This window comes from Cornus florida, unplaced genomic scaffold (assembly GCF_030987335.1).
Source record: "Cornus florida cultivar Cherokee Brave unplaced genomic scaffold, ASM3098733v1 CherokeeBrave_3.0.0_Hap2_Chr09, whole genome shotgun sequence".
In the NCBI taxonomy this organism is placed as follows: Eukaryota; Viridiplantae; Streptophyta; class Magnoliopsida; order Cornales; family Cornaceae; genus Cornus; species Cornus florida.
The window spans coordinates 79,791,165-79,808,727 of record NW_026775579.1 but is presented as its reverse complement, the minus strand read 5'-3'; the positions used below and the strand labels follow the sequence as shown (position 1 = coordinate 79,808,727).

At 36.2% G+C, this 17,563-nt stretch overlaps 1 protein-coding gene and 1 pseudogene across 1 annotated transcript; both read left to right on the top strand.

Annotated features, from left to right (window-relative positions):
* The first annotated feature begins 356 nt into the window (after nucleotides 1-356).
* Nucleotides 357-1,982, top strand: LOC132272942 (inorganic phosphate transporter 1-4-like; annotated as a pseudogene).
* Nucleotides 1,983-13,799: 11,817 nt separating this feature from the next.
* LOC132272941 (formin-like protein 20) lies at nucleotides 13,800-14,429 on the top strand. Its single transcript, XM_059774002.1, has one exon. It carries the CDS (start codon nucleotides 13,800-13,802, stop codon nucleotides 14,427-14,429), a length of 630 nt encoding a protein of 209 aa, XP_059629985.1.
* Nucleotides 14,430-17,563: the final 3,134 nt, after the last annotated feature.

Here is a 17,563-nt window from a genome sequence, read left to right as displayed (position 1 = left end):
ATCATCAAGAAGACAAAAATTTGGTGTGTTTTATATTATTTGAAAATTTGTGAGAATGTTACGTAATTCAGGAATCTCACAAAATATTTCTTTTCTTGCCATCCAAGCTCTTTAAAAGTCTAAAAAAAAATTATTTATTTATTATTATTATTACGTTATTTCCGAGTCAACCTACTACATTACTACTTTAGCATGATAGTGTCCCACAGGGATAATAAGTCTTACGAAATACTCTATAAAACCAAACTAAAACACACTCATTCTTCACACACTACTCTACCTTACGTCCAAACAACTTCAGTTTTTAGGGTTTTCTTTTCATGAATTGACAGTGTGAGAAGTCAAGAAAATCATCAATGGAGACTGATCATCAACATCAAGTTCTAAAGACGCTGGACACAGCAAAAACTCAGTTGTACCATTGGAAGGCGGTCGTTATCTCGGCATGGGCTTCTTCACCGACGCTTACGACCTCTTCTGCATCTCCCTCGTCACCAAACTCCTCGGCCGGATTTATTACCACGTCGAGGGCTCGCCCAAACCTGGAATTCTCCCGCCTAGCGTCGCCGCCGCTGTCAACGGAGTCGCACTCTGCGGAACCCTAGCCGGACAGCTCTTCTTCGGGTGGCTCGGGGACAAGCTAGGCCGGAAGCGCGTTTACGGCATCACCCTCATGCTCATGGTGGTGTGTTCCATCGCTTCCGGCCTCTCCTTCGGCTCCTCGCCAAAAGCAGTCATGGCAACTCTCTGTGTTTTTTAGGTTTTGGTTAGGGTTTGGCATAGGAGGAGACTACCCACTCTCTGCCACCATCATGGCAGAGTACTCGAATAAGAACAACCGCGGCCGGTTCATTGCGGCGGTGTTCGCCATGCAAGGGTTCGGAATCCTCACAGCCGGGACGGTAGCCATTGCTTTGTCAGCCATCTTTAGTTCTTTATATCACGCGCAACCCTATTCAGTCAACCCACTCGGGTCCACTCCTCCTCAGGCCGACTACGTGTGGCGAATTATCCTCATGCTCGGAGCATTACCGGCGGCTCTAACGTATTATTCGCGGATGAAGATGCCGGAAACGCCTCGCTACACTGCCTTGGTGGCGAAGAAGGCCGAGCAAGCTTATGCAGACATGTCCAAAGTGTTGAACATTGAGATAAAGATGGAGGGGGTAAAGAAAGTACAAGTGGTGGATACAAGTCAGACCCGGATCCGAAACTCTTATGGGTTGTTTTCAGGAGAGTTTATGCAAAAACATGGGTTGCATTTGTTGGGCACAAGCAGCACCTGGTTCTTGCTTGACATTGCTTACTACAGCCAAAACTTGTTCCAAAAGGACATTTTTAGTTCAGTTGGTTGGCTACCACCTTCACAGACCATGAGTGCACTTGGGGAGCTCTACAAGATAGCTAGGGCTCAGTCCATTATCCCGCCCTGCGGGACTGTCCCGGGCTACTGGTTCACCGTCTGGCTCATCGACTACATGGGTCGCTTCCTGATTCAGATTATAGGGTTTTTCTTCATGACTGTGTTCATGTTAGCACTGGCTTTTCCTTATCAACATTGGACTCAGCACGAAAACAATCTAGGGTTTCTGATGATGTATGGATTGACCTTTTTCTTCGCGAATTTTGGGCCTAATAGCACCACATTTGTGGTGCCAGCGGAGATTTTTCCGGCACGGCTTAGGGCTACTTGTCATGGAATTTCTGCGGCTGCTGGTAAGGCGGGTGCCATTATCGGAGCTTTCGGGTTTTTGTATGCTGCACAGAATCAAGACAAGGCCAAAGCTGATCCAGGGTACCCTGCTGGAATTGGGATGAGAAATTCTCTATTTGTGCTTGCAGCTATTAATGTAATTGGGTTGATTTGTACATTTTTAGTGCCGGAGACGAAGGGAAGATCGCTTGAAGAGATGTCCAAAGAGAACGAAGGGGAAGAACAACAACAATCTGATCATAGGACTGGTGGTACTGAAATTGTTTAGCATGGCATGGAATTGTTTTTAGTATGTTGTTTGAACTTCAAAATGATTGCATAGAATGATTTTCTTTTGTTTCTAATTACATTGTTTGATTTTTTGGAGAGAAACACTCCTTCAATTCAATATATATGTGTTTGAGTAAGATTTAATTTGTTTTGTCATATGGATTTTTGGACAGTTTTATCAACTTTTTCTCCTTATAGTTGATCAGATTGTCACTCATCATGATCAAAAACAACCCAATAATCAAAATCCACTAAATCTAGCTAGTCCTCCGTTCATTTTGAGGCGAAAAATTACATTTTTCAATCTATAGGAAGACTATTGAATATTTTAGAAATTTTTGTTAGAGGTGATCTATACAAATTCTAAATGTTGTGAAATTTGGCATTTATCTTAATTTAATCATTAAAAACTCATCTCTATTTGTTCTTCATTTTTAGAAACACAATGCCCTAAGTGAATGAAACAACCAAACCCAATATTTACATTGATATTTACATTTGGATCAATTGGGCCGTGACTACGGCCAGGCCCAAGGACACACTTTGTACTATGGGTTTAATTGGATGAAATCCCGTCAAACCCACACGTTATCAAAGTAAAAGAAACTTGGGAGTAGTCGGCTAGGCAACCATATTCTAATTCACGCATCATTCAAGTTAGGAGTGTAGTTCTTTTGGATGTTTTTTTTTTTTTTTTTTTCTTTTTTTATTATTATTATTTTTTTTTGTCTATCTATTAACCGTGGTTGTTTTTAGGTTGAATTAAACTCGTTCATCGAGTGTCCAAGATTTGGAACCATGTAATAATTTCTTTTAAAAGAAAACTCAGATTTTGACTCTTGTCTATCCCGAGAAAGCGTAAAAGACAGTTCAAAATATACTCCCTTTGAAGAGAGTAACGAGAGAGAGAATTTTGTTGGACGACTCCTCTCAGAAATTCCTATTACATAGAGAATGGGCAAATACTCTCCTGGACTCTTGGTATCCTTAAGACAAGACTAAAATTAAATATAAAAAAACACTTATTTCAATATTTTGGGATTCTTATAAAAAAGAATGGGTGTTTTTGTAAAACTTTTGGGATTTGGGGGTATTTTGGGATTTTTATAAATAAAAAAAAAAAAATATTGAACTAAAATACCTTTTGGAGTTTGTATAAAATTTTGGCCAAATTAACTGGAGGCATCAGCTGAAAAAATTCAAATTGTAGAGATTTATATGCATATATTAAATAATAAAAGTATTTTTTTTTTTTTTCACTTTACTAGTTTATATTTACTTCTTTTAGGTGAATTATTTGTCAGTGTATATAATGTTCCAATTTATATTGACATATTTTAGGTGAATTTTTTGTGAAGTTATTAGATGGGCAGTTATTAGATGGGCATAGAAGCTTCTTGGTCTCATAATCTTTTTTTTTTTTTTTTTTTGAATTTTGAATTTTGAGCAACTGATATTAAATAAGTAATAATTACAGTGTGGGCCAATTGGCCAAACAGCCCTTAAAGGGAAAAGACAGCCCAATTTGGGCAAACAAAGGGAGCAGGCCCAACCCAATCTAAACTGAAAAGGTCCAACCCAAAGCAAGTTTTGGTCTCGTAAATATCTCCTGTTTGAACAGTTCTTGGTCAGAGCAAGTTTTTGTTAGGAATAATTGCAAAAACATGGACTTTTTGGGGTCCTCAAAGTCAACATTTTTCATAATTATGGATTTTGTTAAAAATTGGATGTGAAAAAACACGATTTATTTACTCAAAATATCTTTAATATTTTTATGTATCACTTTTGTACATGCAAACATTATTTTTGTGCTAACCAAGTCATCAAAATGTTGAACACAAAAAGTGATATTTTTGTACACAAGAATAATACCTCCATGCACAAACGTGATGAATAAATTCACAATAATGGTATTTCTCATTATAAAAATGATATTTATATACATAAAAGTGATATTTCTATGTACAAAAATATTGTACTTGTATGTACAGACATGATTCTTGAAAATGTTAAGGATAATTTGAAAAAAAAACCCTATTTATCCTAATATAATTCCGACTTTCAACAAAAAATCATGACCGTAAAAATAAAAGTTGAATTTGACTCTATAAAAAGGCTTTCAAAAGTTCACGTTCACGTTCACGCAACTAACCCTTTTTGTTACTCCTGAACCCATTAGCACGGCTGAAAATTCAACTTCATCCCTATGGGGCCCTTTGGAATTTCTCAAGTCATTAACTCAAATACTCTCTCTCTCTCTCTCTCTCACACACACACACAGAGAGGCCAGCCTTTCCACTTTAATAAAGAATAAAGGTGGTCCTATTTCCATGGTTATATTTGGCTTTTTCCACGAAAGTCGTATTAATAATGAGAGTTCAGTTGAAATGGTAATAAAGAGGCCGTATGGATAGCAAATCTGAAGGAGATTTCCACACTAATTAATTAATGAAAATTACCCCACCACACTTCTATTTACAACTTATGGTATGCTTCACTTTTTACTTTTTTTCTGTAATACTTCTGTTTGTTGGATGGTACTCTCATTAGTCTCATCAACCCACCCTGCACTGTTTGTTGTTATTGCACCAAGAATGCATAAGGTTAAGCATGTGAAAATCAACCGTCATATAGTACAAACCATAAATGTATATACACCATGTCTCTCATATGCTTCAACAGTACACCAATTTAGATTGTCTCATGTGCAATATGGGATACAATACTGTAAGAGTAATACAATATATTTTATATCTAGAATGCAACAATCACGCTGTCTATTGTATATAGTTGTATCTGTGAGATATATTTTGTAATTGATTAATTTTGTTATCAAAACAAATCCGATCAAATTGTAAAATTTTAGTTCAGAATTTCAAAATTAAAGATCGGAAGCGGAGTTGAAGAAGTTCAAATGTACTCATACATTAATACACTCCGGAATGATGAGAACAATGATTTAGAAAGATATGTGAGTGTGTGAGAACACTTAGGAAATTTGAAACACAGTGTTTATATTCTGCCCAACTTGAATTGGTTCAAGAATATTAGAACAGATTCAACTTTTGAGATTTTTTGATTGAATCAAGTCTGGCCAAATTGAACCGATTCAACCACCCTGAACCAGTTCAAGAATCATAGAAGTTTAGATTGTTTTCTTCGAAAACTTATTGACCAATTTGAATCGGTTCAACCACCCTGAACCGGTTCAACGTCTTCAGATTTGTTTTGGTAATTTATCTTCCTGATCTGTTTTGATTCCTATTGGTTATAAACTTCTTTCCAAAAATCTATGCACGAATTTGACTTGATTTCCATGTATTCTTAGGTTTTCCAAAAAAAAGGCTTCTTTCAAAATAACGAATTTGTGTTCCAAAAGTATTTTACAAAGATCAAGAGTAAGCCTGAGGTCGAGAGCTGTTGGACGGGAGTCGCAAAGCCAGAAATTATCAGCGATTGGTTTTTGGTAGAACGATAGGGTATGAACCTGAGTCAAAGTTCATTGTACTTTGCTTCAAACATTGTGGATCGTTTTGCTCTGGACTGCACAGTCCACTAGATTTTTACCACAACAATTGATATATTCTGTCAATTGGAGTTTCCTCACTAAAATTCTAGTATCATCTCTCAAATTTTACTTACTTTACTTTTTAGTATTTATCTTTGCGATTGTGGATGTTTAATTGATCATATCGCTTAGGTAAATTAATCAATCAAAAAAATTGGGCAAGTTGACCAAATAATCTCATCTAGGTTATTTAAGGAGTTAACAATTAAATCAACTAACAGCTTTCGCACCATGTAACTCATAACATCACTACAACACCATTAATATTGTTGTAAGGGTGAAAAGTACTTAGGCCATCCGCAACAGTCTCTCTAAAATTTTGCTTTCTAAATTAGTCATATCCGTTTTTTCAAGAGTCACGTCAGCTTTTTTAAAAGTCACGTAAGTAGCTTCTACTCTCCAAATATTGGCGCTGCAGCCTCTCCGAATTTTCGCTCTCTAAATATAAATTTTTTTAATAATTTTTAATTTTTAATTTTTTAATTTATTTTTTATTTTTTATTTTTACCAATAGCTATATTTATAAAGGCTATATATATATTTTTTATCTTATATAATAACTCATTTGTTCATCATCTGAGAATCATCAGTACATTCATCTCTTTCATTATAACAAGATATCATTATTTATCTCCTTCAATCACGTAAGGACCATTCATTTTTTTTTTTTTTTTAACGACGACTATATTTCTTACTCTTTTTTTTTTCCAAAAAATATAACCATTGAGACATTGTTTATATCAGCCAAACAGTGCCTTAACGACTACATTAAATAATTTAAATCAGTAAAAAAAAATATGAAAAAAAAAATTGATTTTTTTTTTAAGATAAAAAACAAAAAAGAGGAATGAACCCTACAAATATGTTGTACAGACCTTGAAACAAACAATTGTACACTTCAAATAAAAAAAGGAAAATGATATTAGGGCCGATTATTTTGACAGATTTGTAAGACTGATGTATACGTGGCTAGCCACGTCATGATTTCAAAAGTCATCCCAACCCTTGTCTGGTTTTCTGTAATACCCCTAATTTTAAAAGGACAATCATGTAATTTAATATAATTATTTTTATTTAATTAATTGATTATTTGCTTGTTTTAATTAATTAATTATTTGCTCATTTGATTTGTTTTATTTTTAATTAACTTAAATGTGTTTTTTTTTTTTTTTTTCATTAATTGTTTTAAATTGTGTTTTCTTTAATAATTGCTTAAATTGTTTTTGTTATTGGATTATTTTGAATTGGGTTAAGTTAAATGTTAATTTATTTTAGATTAGGATTATATTTCTGTGGAAGTTATTTAAACGTTAAATTATATAATTAAGTTGATTTACGTATATGTCAGTTAGGGTTGGAGTTACTGTAGCCGACCTAGGTTGTATTAAGTCGCCGTGTATTGTAACTTGGACAATTGCATGGGCCGACTAAGGGTTTGCATTAGGGCTCTAACTATATACAGATTAGGGTTGGAGAATTAAGCCTATAAATATATTTCTTCATGTGGGTTGAGGGTTTAGCAAACAAACATTACACAACCTGCATTCACGTATCAGGTTTTCAGAAAGGGAAAAACAGAGAGTTGTAGAGAGTTTCAGAGAGAACCTTTAGGGATTGAAGGAAGAATTCAAGGAGAAGGTTGGGGATTGAATTAGGAGCAGCAGAGGGAGTTAAGACAACCATCGTTGCCGGAGTTGACAGAGGTCTGCAGTTCCACAGTCTGAAACTGAAGGTAAGTTCTGTTTCCACTCTATCTCTTTAATCTGTGTTTTGTACAGGCTTAGAAAGACTCTAAGGATTAAACCAAGATTAAAAACAGATTAATGATTAAATTTATCTTGTATGCATGTTCAAACGGAAATAAATCTCGTGAATCAAACTGTGCAAATTTTTAAAGAACTGTGAACTGATGCATGCTGTGTCTTGGGTTCAAGCTTGGTTAATTGGGATTATTGATGCATGTTGGGGGGTTTCTCATGTAATCTAGGATAGTGTATAAACACTGGAACAAGGTTTTAAAATACTAAATAGGTTTTGAACTTAGCCGGAGGCGAAGAAGACAACTAGAGAAGGAATTACGGCTCTCAAAGGAGGAGAGCCGGCTCACCAAAGGGGGAGCCGGCTCTAGGGGTGTGAGAGCCGGCTCCACAAGGGATTGGAGCCGGCTCCAATAAGGGAGGAGCCGGCTCCACCAAGAAGGGAGGCGGCTCCAATATTCTGGAGGCGGTTCCAGCTTCTTTTCTTGCTTCTGCGTGATTTTGGGTTGTTTCTAGACCTATGGGAAGATGACTGGGTTGTTTCAGTGGGTAAAATCGGGTTGTATAATAGTTCCAGAGATGTAAAAATGGTTGGAGATATTGTTAATGGTATTGTGTTGAACCTTGAAGCAACCTAAGGTTAAACGAAAAAACTGCATATGTGAAGTTGTCTTTGAAATCTTTGTAAACTGTTTACTGCTTTGAGCAAAGTTTTGGGTTCTTTTGCATGTTTAAATTTATCAAGCATGTTCAACTATGTTATAAGCATATATTTATCTATCTAGAAGATTAAGTATGCTTAAATGGAATTAATGGATGTTTTAAATTTATCAACTATTGCATCAGATATGGTTGTGCAGGAGGAGTGGTAGGTTTCAGTCTTACTTAAGAAAATGGGACTGGAAAGGGATTTCTAAACCTTATGTAGGATGATTAATATGTTGTACACATATTAAACTGTTTATATGCAAATCTTGAAGTATGGTGGATTGGTATTTATTACTGTTCCGTCAACTATATTAACTGGAGGAACTACATGTACAGTCTTTTCATCTATATATAAAGCACTGTAATGTGATATTTAAATGGTATTTTGGATGCATAAATTGGTTGTAAATATGTTAAACTATATTTATGTTTCTTTTGGAAATTAGTTGATACATGTTTATGCTGTGTTATTAACTATGGAACTGGAGGATTGTATGTACCGGTATGGGACAGTGGCATACTAGGTATGGATTAGTTAAAACACTAAGTCCTACCTAATTTGGAAGGAGTTGGATTAACCATACAAAGGTTAAGTCTTACTTAAATGGATGTGTATGAACCGGTATGGGACGGTGTCATATTGGGAATGGATTAGCTCAAAACACTAAGTCCTACCCAAATTGGATTAAGGTATGGATTAATCATAAAGGTTAAGTCCATCACCTACTTATGTCATGTCAATCAAATAAATTGAATGACCTATCATGGTTTCAGGATGGATTTGTTATACATATATCAGACCACTATACAGATGGATGATATTTTGTATTAGGAGTACGGACTTTATATATTTATTATATGGGCCATGGTATGAGCTTGAGTCTTAGGACCATGGTTAGGGTGCGTATATTGCCTAGGATGGATAGCTGGACAGAGGTGTTGTTCCCTGGTAGGTCTAGATACACATGACCACAGTATGTGCGATTTGCATGGTATCTCTATTCAGGCTGAGACAGACCTTTTTGGACTAGTGAGCGTCCTATAGTGTGTACTTATACATATATGGACTACTCTAGATATTGTTGAGTCTTCCTAGGATGTATTTGCGTATCGGATTACTGTTTGGATTGTAGTAGATCAGGACTTGCATGTGGGCCTGACCCACTCCTTTATTTTTCAGGTATTCGTCAGTTCCAGGATTAGAGCTTGGACGTGCAGAGCAGATACATATATTCATTCCTCCGACTATGTAGGAATCTTCTCTATGTTAGCTGTAGAATTTATTTCTATAATTTAAACTCCTATTTGAGAATTTTATAAGGGGTCCAATAGATGGATTCCCGGGTTGTAAACTTACAGAGGTTTTGAAGCTTGGTTTTTTATAATTATATTTGGAAGATATTTATTTCTAGTTCCTTTTAGCTTTTAAATTTTTATTTCTTAAACAATTTTGTATTCCGTGTTCGATTTAAAATACTTTAATTGTTTGATATCCCTCGGGTTTGGGCCTGGACCTGATCAACCCGTGTCTCGGATGCGAGGGGTATCACATTTTCTATCTCATCCGGCTCTCGCTCATCTTCACCACTTTCTCTGGTATAATCTATGTTGTGGCTCTCTCTTACTCTTCTGGTGGAACCTTCTTATTTCTCTTATTTCTCTTTCCTGCAGTAGAGAATCGACCGAAGAAGATTGTATGAGAGATAACTGGTGATAAGGACAGGTCCGGTGTTGTCGGACCTTACCGATGCCGAATCAGTTCTCTGGGCATGCACCACTAGTGTTGTTCTTGGTAGGAATTGGCAACGTCGTTGTTGTTGAAGGAGATCGAGAATGTCGGCGTTGTTTTTGATTTCTCCATGATTTACGATTGTTAAGCGATCGAAAATTCACTCCTTGGGTTAATAGTTTCCGGTGTTGAAGATTTTGCAAGAGATTGTCAATGAAGTTCAATCCACTAACGCGGTTATTGAGAGTGTGGTGTCAATGTATTGACCCTCACGATGCTAAAAGAAAACATAGACCAAGGTGATGACTTCGAAAACTCCTCACCTGGCCAGGTAGATAGCGCCGGAGGTAAGTTGACGGGAAAAAAATGAGTCGGGCACGTGGTGGGTGTGCGGGCACGCTATGTGGAGGAAGAATATGCATGAAGCGCCATGAGGCGCATGCTGAACACACGTGTTGCAAAAGGTCAAGTGCAGAAAACACCCATCAACTATGCTTACAGTGCATATCACACTTTTCCCGTGCAAAAAAACATCCTTCAAGTTTCAATTTGGTGCAATCAAGTCCCTCTAGCACATTTAAAACCAAACTGGACTAAAGTACCCTTAGTCAACAATTTTACAAAATTTTATAAAAAGACTAAAATGGACAATAAACAGTGACGTCTTATTTTGCACACCCATTCTGCAATTCAGTCTGGGTGAGGCATCGAGACGACGACGATGAGATGGCAGAGGAAAGAGTGGCAACCATGGGTATGAAATTGGATTGACTCAATTGCTTGAATTGAGCTTTGTTGAGAGTAGAGCATAGGAGAAAAATTAACAATATACATTAACACTAAAAAAATTCGAGGCCATGGGTGATGGTTTGGGGAATTGAAGGCGTCGCGACCCTTGGAGAGAAGGAGATCAAAGGAAGAAAGGGTTTCAATAGTAGAGGAATCGGCCGTCGCCGTTTCTCCCCAACCACATCCGCCACCTCTCCCCAACCACATCCGCCAGAGGCAAAGAATAACCATGGATAAAGGCACCAACTAACCCAATTGCAATCAAAACATAGTCCAATCCATTTGCAAATCTGAAACTGAAAATCTCACCAAACCTAGATGAAGGTGGTGAGCTTCAATATATACAAACAGTGGGAGAAACCCAATCGGCGAAACAACTCCGGCGACCATGAACACCGGCGAGACTTGAGAGCTTGTTCCATTTTAAGTTCTTTACAAGAGTTATGAGTTGCTGATGCAAGCACCAAATGCTGAACTTCAATGCCGTCGAATCTACGGCTATGTAGTCGCCGTCGAATCTGCATCATCGCCATCGGCTGTGTAGTCGCCGTCGAATCTGCTCTCTGGGGCTCTACGTCATCGCCGACATCTTCTTCGGCTTGCTATCATGTGCGAATTGGGTATCTTCAACGCGATCTTGAACGTTGAATATGACCAATTTCACTTAATTATTCCTATAATTACAGTTTCTCAAGCTTTAATTGCTCACACTTATTCATAATTGCAAGTTTATTGCAATTCTAGAATTTCAAACTGAAAATTGCACGTTGGTGGCTAAGGAGAAGGGTTATGGATATTGCTTGTTGTTTGAGTTCTGAGTTTGAGATAATTTGAGTTCACAGACCCATTGTAGAAAGTGAAAGGAATGGATCCTAATTCTTTTTCACAAACCCATTGATCCTGGGTTCGCAATCTTGGCATCGAGATCCGGCCACCGCCACCTCCAATCCACAACCCATAAGCCATCGATACCGCTGGTGGTACCCTGATTCGCAGCCGCCGTGTATATATATATGTGTGTGTGTGTATATATATATATGTATAAATGGATGAGATTCATATGTGTGTATATATATATAGATATATACGTGTGTGTGTGTGTGTGTGTGTGTGTATGTATATGGATGAGATTGATGGGTGGAATTGAGGGGTGAATTATGGTGTGAGGAGGAGGAGGAAGCTGTACCATCAAGCGGTGGTTGAAGAAGAAGAAAAAGAAGAACACGGTGGTGGGAAGAACTAGCGGCAGAGAGTAGAGAGTAGAGAGAGAAGGTATGGTATTTTTGGAAGACTAAAAGGGCAAAATGGGTATTACAGCAATAATTTAGGGGTGTTTATTGCACAGAAGGGTAATTTTGCACAATTTCAAAAGATTAGGGTGTTTATTGCACACATTTTCAAATAGGGGGTAAAAGTGCTACTCAGAGTATACTTGAGGGGTCTTTTTTGCACTTACCCCGTGTTACAAACGACGCCGATGATGTCGTAGTTGACGCCGATGAAGTAAGGTCTCGTAGATCGGTGTTTGGAGATGGTGTGCAAAGAAAATCAATAGCGTAGAGGCACGAATCAAAACACGTTGCCACGGTTGTAGGCCATGCAGAACGGTCTCTTCAAGATGGTGAAGTCGACGACAATTGATGAGGGAAGAAACAAGACAGGCAACGAGGAGGGAAGAAGAAAAAGCAAGACAGAGGTTTTTATTTTTATTTTTTAAGTTGGTTGCTAGGCGGACTGCAATGTGGATTTTGCCAAAGCAACCAGCCAAAATGATCGGTCCCTCTATCACGACCCATAAAAAAAAAAAAAAAATAGAAGAAAAAGGTTGATTGCTCGCTAGACCCCTCGTTGAATACCACGATGCCTTCAACGATCCCACGAATGGGCCCCACCATACCACGATTCCCTTGCAGAACTAAACTCTCCCTTTCTCGTCAAAAATTCCATTTGGCGATGACACTGTAAATGACCTTAGAGGGTACTGGACCCAAATGTGTATTGAAGAGGATCCTGATTCGGTAAGATACAACTTGCGTCGTGATAATACTATGTTTAGTTTGTAACGCTTTTGGTTGAAGGAAGAATGGAGGCACAAAGTGGGAGGAATAAGGATAAAAGGAATTGAGGAAGGAGTTAGGTGGATTTGGTATGAGAGAAAGGGAAAGAAGAGGAGGGGTTCTTTTGTTAAATTTAGATTTTGTAATTATGTTCCAAATTTTCAATTTTGTTGGGTTTCTATTTGAAAATTGTATCTTGTTTAGGATAATTTTTATTGGAAGAAGTTTTGTCTACCAAATAATTTGGAACTATTAAAATTTTATAAATAGATAGCTAAGTTATTATTGGTTTAATACCCCTATGAAAATGAGAAAAATTGGATATATCTAATGAAATAGTTGGGAATGTGAGGTCTTGCTTGACGTCACTCCACACATTACGCAGACATGTGGAAATACTTGGTAGAATTGGAAGAAATTGAGACAATCAAGGAAATAAAATCTTTATTGCTTATATTGCTTTTAAAACAAATTTTATAGAATTTAAATTAAAAGAAATTTAATATCAAATGATTATATGTCAAATTTCTTATGAATAATGATGCTAATCTCATTATCTGAATAGTAGAATATCCTTGTAATATTTTTCCTCTAAGCTTTTTTCTACGTTAGCTTTTATCAAAACAATAATAATAATAATAATAATAATAATAATAAAACCTATTAAAGTAATAATAAAACCTATTAAAGAAAATATGAAAAGAAAGAATTGGGAAAAACATTGGGACACCAAACTGTGGACTGTCTCATGTAGAAAGTGGAGGGCTTCACTTGTGATGGGGATTTCACAATCCACCATTCAATTAGTAGAATTTTGTAATGTTTATTATTACTCATAAATAATTCAACTATGTGAACCTAAGATCTGAAAGTATTTTTGAGAATAAATTAGAGAGTGTGCAGGAAAAGTTAGAAAGGTAATGGAATTTAATAAAAAAAGAGTAAAGAGTTATAAAAAGAAAGAGTTGAAAAAAAAAAAAAAAAAAAAAAAGGTAAATTATATAAGAATTATAATAGGGAGTATTATATATTTTTATTTGCAGAACCTAGGAAAAAGGTTAGAAAGATAGAGTAATGCTACGTTTGATGTGCATGAATGAAATGGAATAGAATATTCATTTCAACTATTATTTTGTTTGGTATGCAAATTAAAGTGGGAATGGCCATTCCTGCGAATGAAAATCTATTATACAACTAAACTTATGGAATGGCCATTACATTTTCAAATATTTGTTTTAAAAAATCGACTTCCCAAAACACCCTCATATTCCAAGTTCAAAAACCACCATTACCTTCCACGACAATCATTTCCACCTTCCACCACCACCATTGCCTTCCACCACCACTGACTTTCACCATCGCCCACTATTTTCCACCGCTACCGCTTTTCACCACCGCCACCGCCACCGCTTCTCACCACCGCTACCGCTACCGCCACCACCTTCCACTGCCATTACCTTTCACCACTGCTACCGCCACCACCATTGCCGCCATCACCTTTCACCACTGCCACCACCTTCCACCACCACCACCACTACTACCGCCTTTCAGTATCACCGCCACCTTTCACTACCGCCACCGTCACAACCCTATACCACCACCGCCACCTTTCATCACCACCACCGTTGCCGCCATCACCTTTTACCACCTTCCATCGCCACCACCACCTTCCACCACCGCCACCGCCACCGCCACCACTTTTCACCACATCCACCACCTTCTGCCACCTCCACCGCTACCAGTACCACCACCGCCTTCCACCACCACCACCACCATCGTCACCACCTTTCAGCACTACTACCACCGCCACTTCCATTGCCTTCCACCACCACCATAGTCACACCATTATCTCCTTCCACCACAAACCATCACACTACTACCACCGTCTTCCACCAACACCACTGCCACCTTTCACCACCACTGCTGCCACCAATTTCCAACATTGCCACCTCTGCCGCTTTCCAACACCACCACCTACATTATTATCGCTTTCCACCATTCACCACTGCCATTGCCACCATTTATTTTTAAATAATTATTAGAGAATATCATTTTGTTAATTTAATTTAATTTAATTTATTTGTTACTAAGAGAGATATTTTGGAAAATTCAATTAGAAATTTATTCCATTCTAAATTTTAAATTGGTCCAACCAAACACTAGAATGGTTATTATCATTCTATTCCTACACATTTCATATTTATAACTAAATAATAGAATGAGAATGACCATTTCATTTCATTCCTATTTTCATTTCATTCCCACTTGCATTCCATTCCATTCTTGCACACCAAATATAACAAAATAGAATAAGAAAAAAAGGAAAAGTTGGAAAGTGAGAAACTGCCCAAGTGGAAAGTTAATTCAACCAAACAGAATAGATATATTGGTTTAAAAAAACCCGAATTTATGAAACCTATTAAAATTAAACGAATATTTTAACTCACAAAATTAAATTAAATTATTTTTGTAATACCATCACTTTTAATTTCAAAACTTTAGCCAAACGCAACCGTTGTACTCCTATATATAATAAATTCGTACACATTTTTGTGAAATTACGAGATGGGGGCATGGAAGCTTCTCCTATCATGTCACAGCAAGTTTTTGTTTCTCCTGAACCCATTGGAACGGTTCAAAATTCAAACCCGCTCTAAAGGCCCATTGGAATTTCAAAAGTCATTAACACACACTCTCTCACACACACCAGCCAGTAACCCGTTGCACTTCAATAAGGAAGAGAGAGAGAGTCCTATTTCCATGGTTTACATTTGGCTTTTTTCCACGAAAAGTCCTTACCACCATGTGGTTTTTGTAATGAGAATTCAGTTGAAATACTGAAATGGTAATAAAAAGGCCGTATAGATAGCACCCCTGGAAAGAGGAAAAGATTTTAAGACAAATTAAAATTCATGAAAATTACCCCACCACACCCCTATTACAACTTCTTGTATTTATTTAAATTTTTTTTATGGGGTTTCTTTTCACCCTTCCTTCATGGTACTGGTCACCCAGGAATATTTAGCCTTATAAGGTAGTCCTAATTCACACAGGATTCCACGTGCCTATGCTACTTGGGTCAGAGCGTAAGCTGGTGTTTTGGCTATTGGACTCTCACTATCTAGAGTGCAGTATTCCACCGCTTCGCCTAATAACACGACGCTTGTATTGCTCTCCCTCAACCCCATTTTCTTTTCTTCCGTAAACTTCTATTTGTTGAAATAGTACTCATCAGTTAGTCTCATCAATTCACCCTGCAGTGTTTGTTATTAATTGTTTCCACCAACAATGCATAAGATCAAGCACATGAAAATGAACTATAACATAGTGAAAACCATAAATATATACCACTTGTCATATACTGTAACAGTTGTTACAGATTAGCGGGATCATTGATATCCCCGTTAATCACATGGTAGTATTTAAGTAAATGCGTTAGTTTTGTGTACTTTTTATTTGTGCAGCATACAATGTGATTAGTCGTGATTCGTGACCAATGATTCTGGATTAATACAATAATTTATACTTAATAGTGTTACACATCTTACATCGAATTAGAGTTAAAAGCATGTTTGGTTGAATGAAGGGAAGAAAGGGGAGGATGGAAGGAGTGGAGGAAGGGGTTCTATCCATTTGGTATGAGAGTGGGGGAGGTAGGGAAGGGCTCCTTTCTTAAATTTTTCTGCTGTAATTATGTTTCAAATTCTCATATTTATTGGGTTTTTATTTTATTTTTTTTTAATCTTATTTAGGATAATTTTTATTAGGACAATCTTTATCCAATAAATTATTTGGTACGAGTAAAAATTAAAATTGTATATATCTTGGGTTCGTTTGGTTAGATGAAAATAGATAGTAGAAAGTGAAGTGAATGAAAAGAAAATTAAGTTTCCATGGTGCATTTGGTTAGCATAAAAATTTTTCAAGAAAGTTGTGAGAAAATATTATATTGTAAGTTTGGATGGAATGAAAGAAAAAAGAAAATTATTGTATTTGTCAAAATTGCCCTTATAATTTTAAATACTAAAAATATAAATAAATTTGAGTAAAATTAATTCATGCATCAAATTTTGTTGTCGATAATACTATTCTGAACTGGTATGAGACACCAAGTCACCTGAATTTCTTTAGTAAAAAATATTTATATTTATATATATATATATGTGTGTGTGTGATTTGGACATTACAATTTATATACTAATTGTAAGTCCTTTGATTTCACTAGATCGATATTTGTTTATATTAGAATAACCAAAGCCAATAGAATTTTACATATAACTACTAAGTTTATGAGGGTTTTCTTTTTTAATTCAACTGGAATTATATAATTATAGAATATTTTCTATTATTCTTTTTAAGGAACATATATATTTCCTAAAACTTATAATAACTCTAGCATCCAAATTCTAAAAACCTAGTTGATATGTATATTTACATATTGTAAATTAAAACAATGCACTTAAAAATACCCCCCATAATATGTTATATGCATATACGTATTTGGAAGGAAGAAAAAAAAAGGGAGGAAAAAGAATAAAACGATAAAAATACATAATAAAAAAAAAATGCTAAAAATAAGATCTCCCCAATTTCATGAGTTCATTTAGGTTTAAAAAAACAAAAAAAATGTCTCTCAAAAAGGGAGAAAAAGATAAAGAAACTCAATTGATAATTATAGGTATAATAGGAATTTAAAATATAACTTCACAATTTTCTCGAGAAACAAATTTTTTTGTTTTATACCGAATTTTAGAGAAAATTAATTACTTGCGAGAATCCTAATTTTATACTGAACAAACGCACAAAAAGTATAATTATTTTCTGATTTTTTCCTTTCTTACTAATTCTATTTGACCAAACAAACCCAATGAAAAAGTTGGAGAATGTGAGGTAAGGAATTGCTTGACTTTACTCCGCACATTAAGGAGAGATGTGGAAATAGTCAGCATAATTGGAAGAAATTGAGAAAAG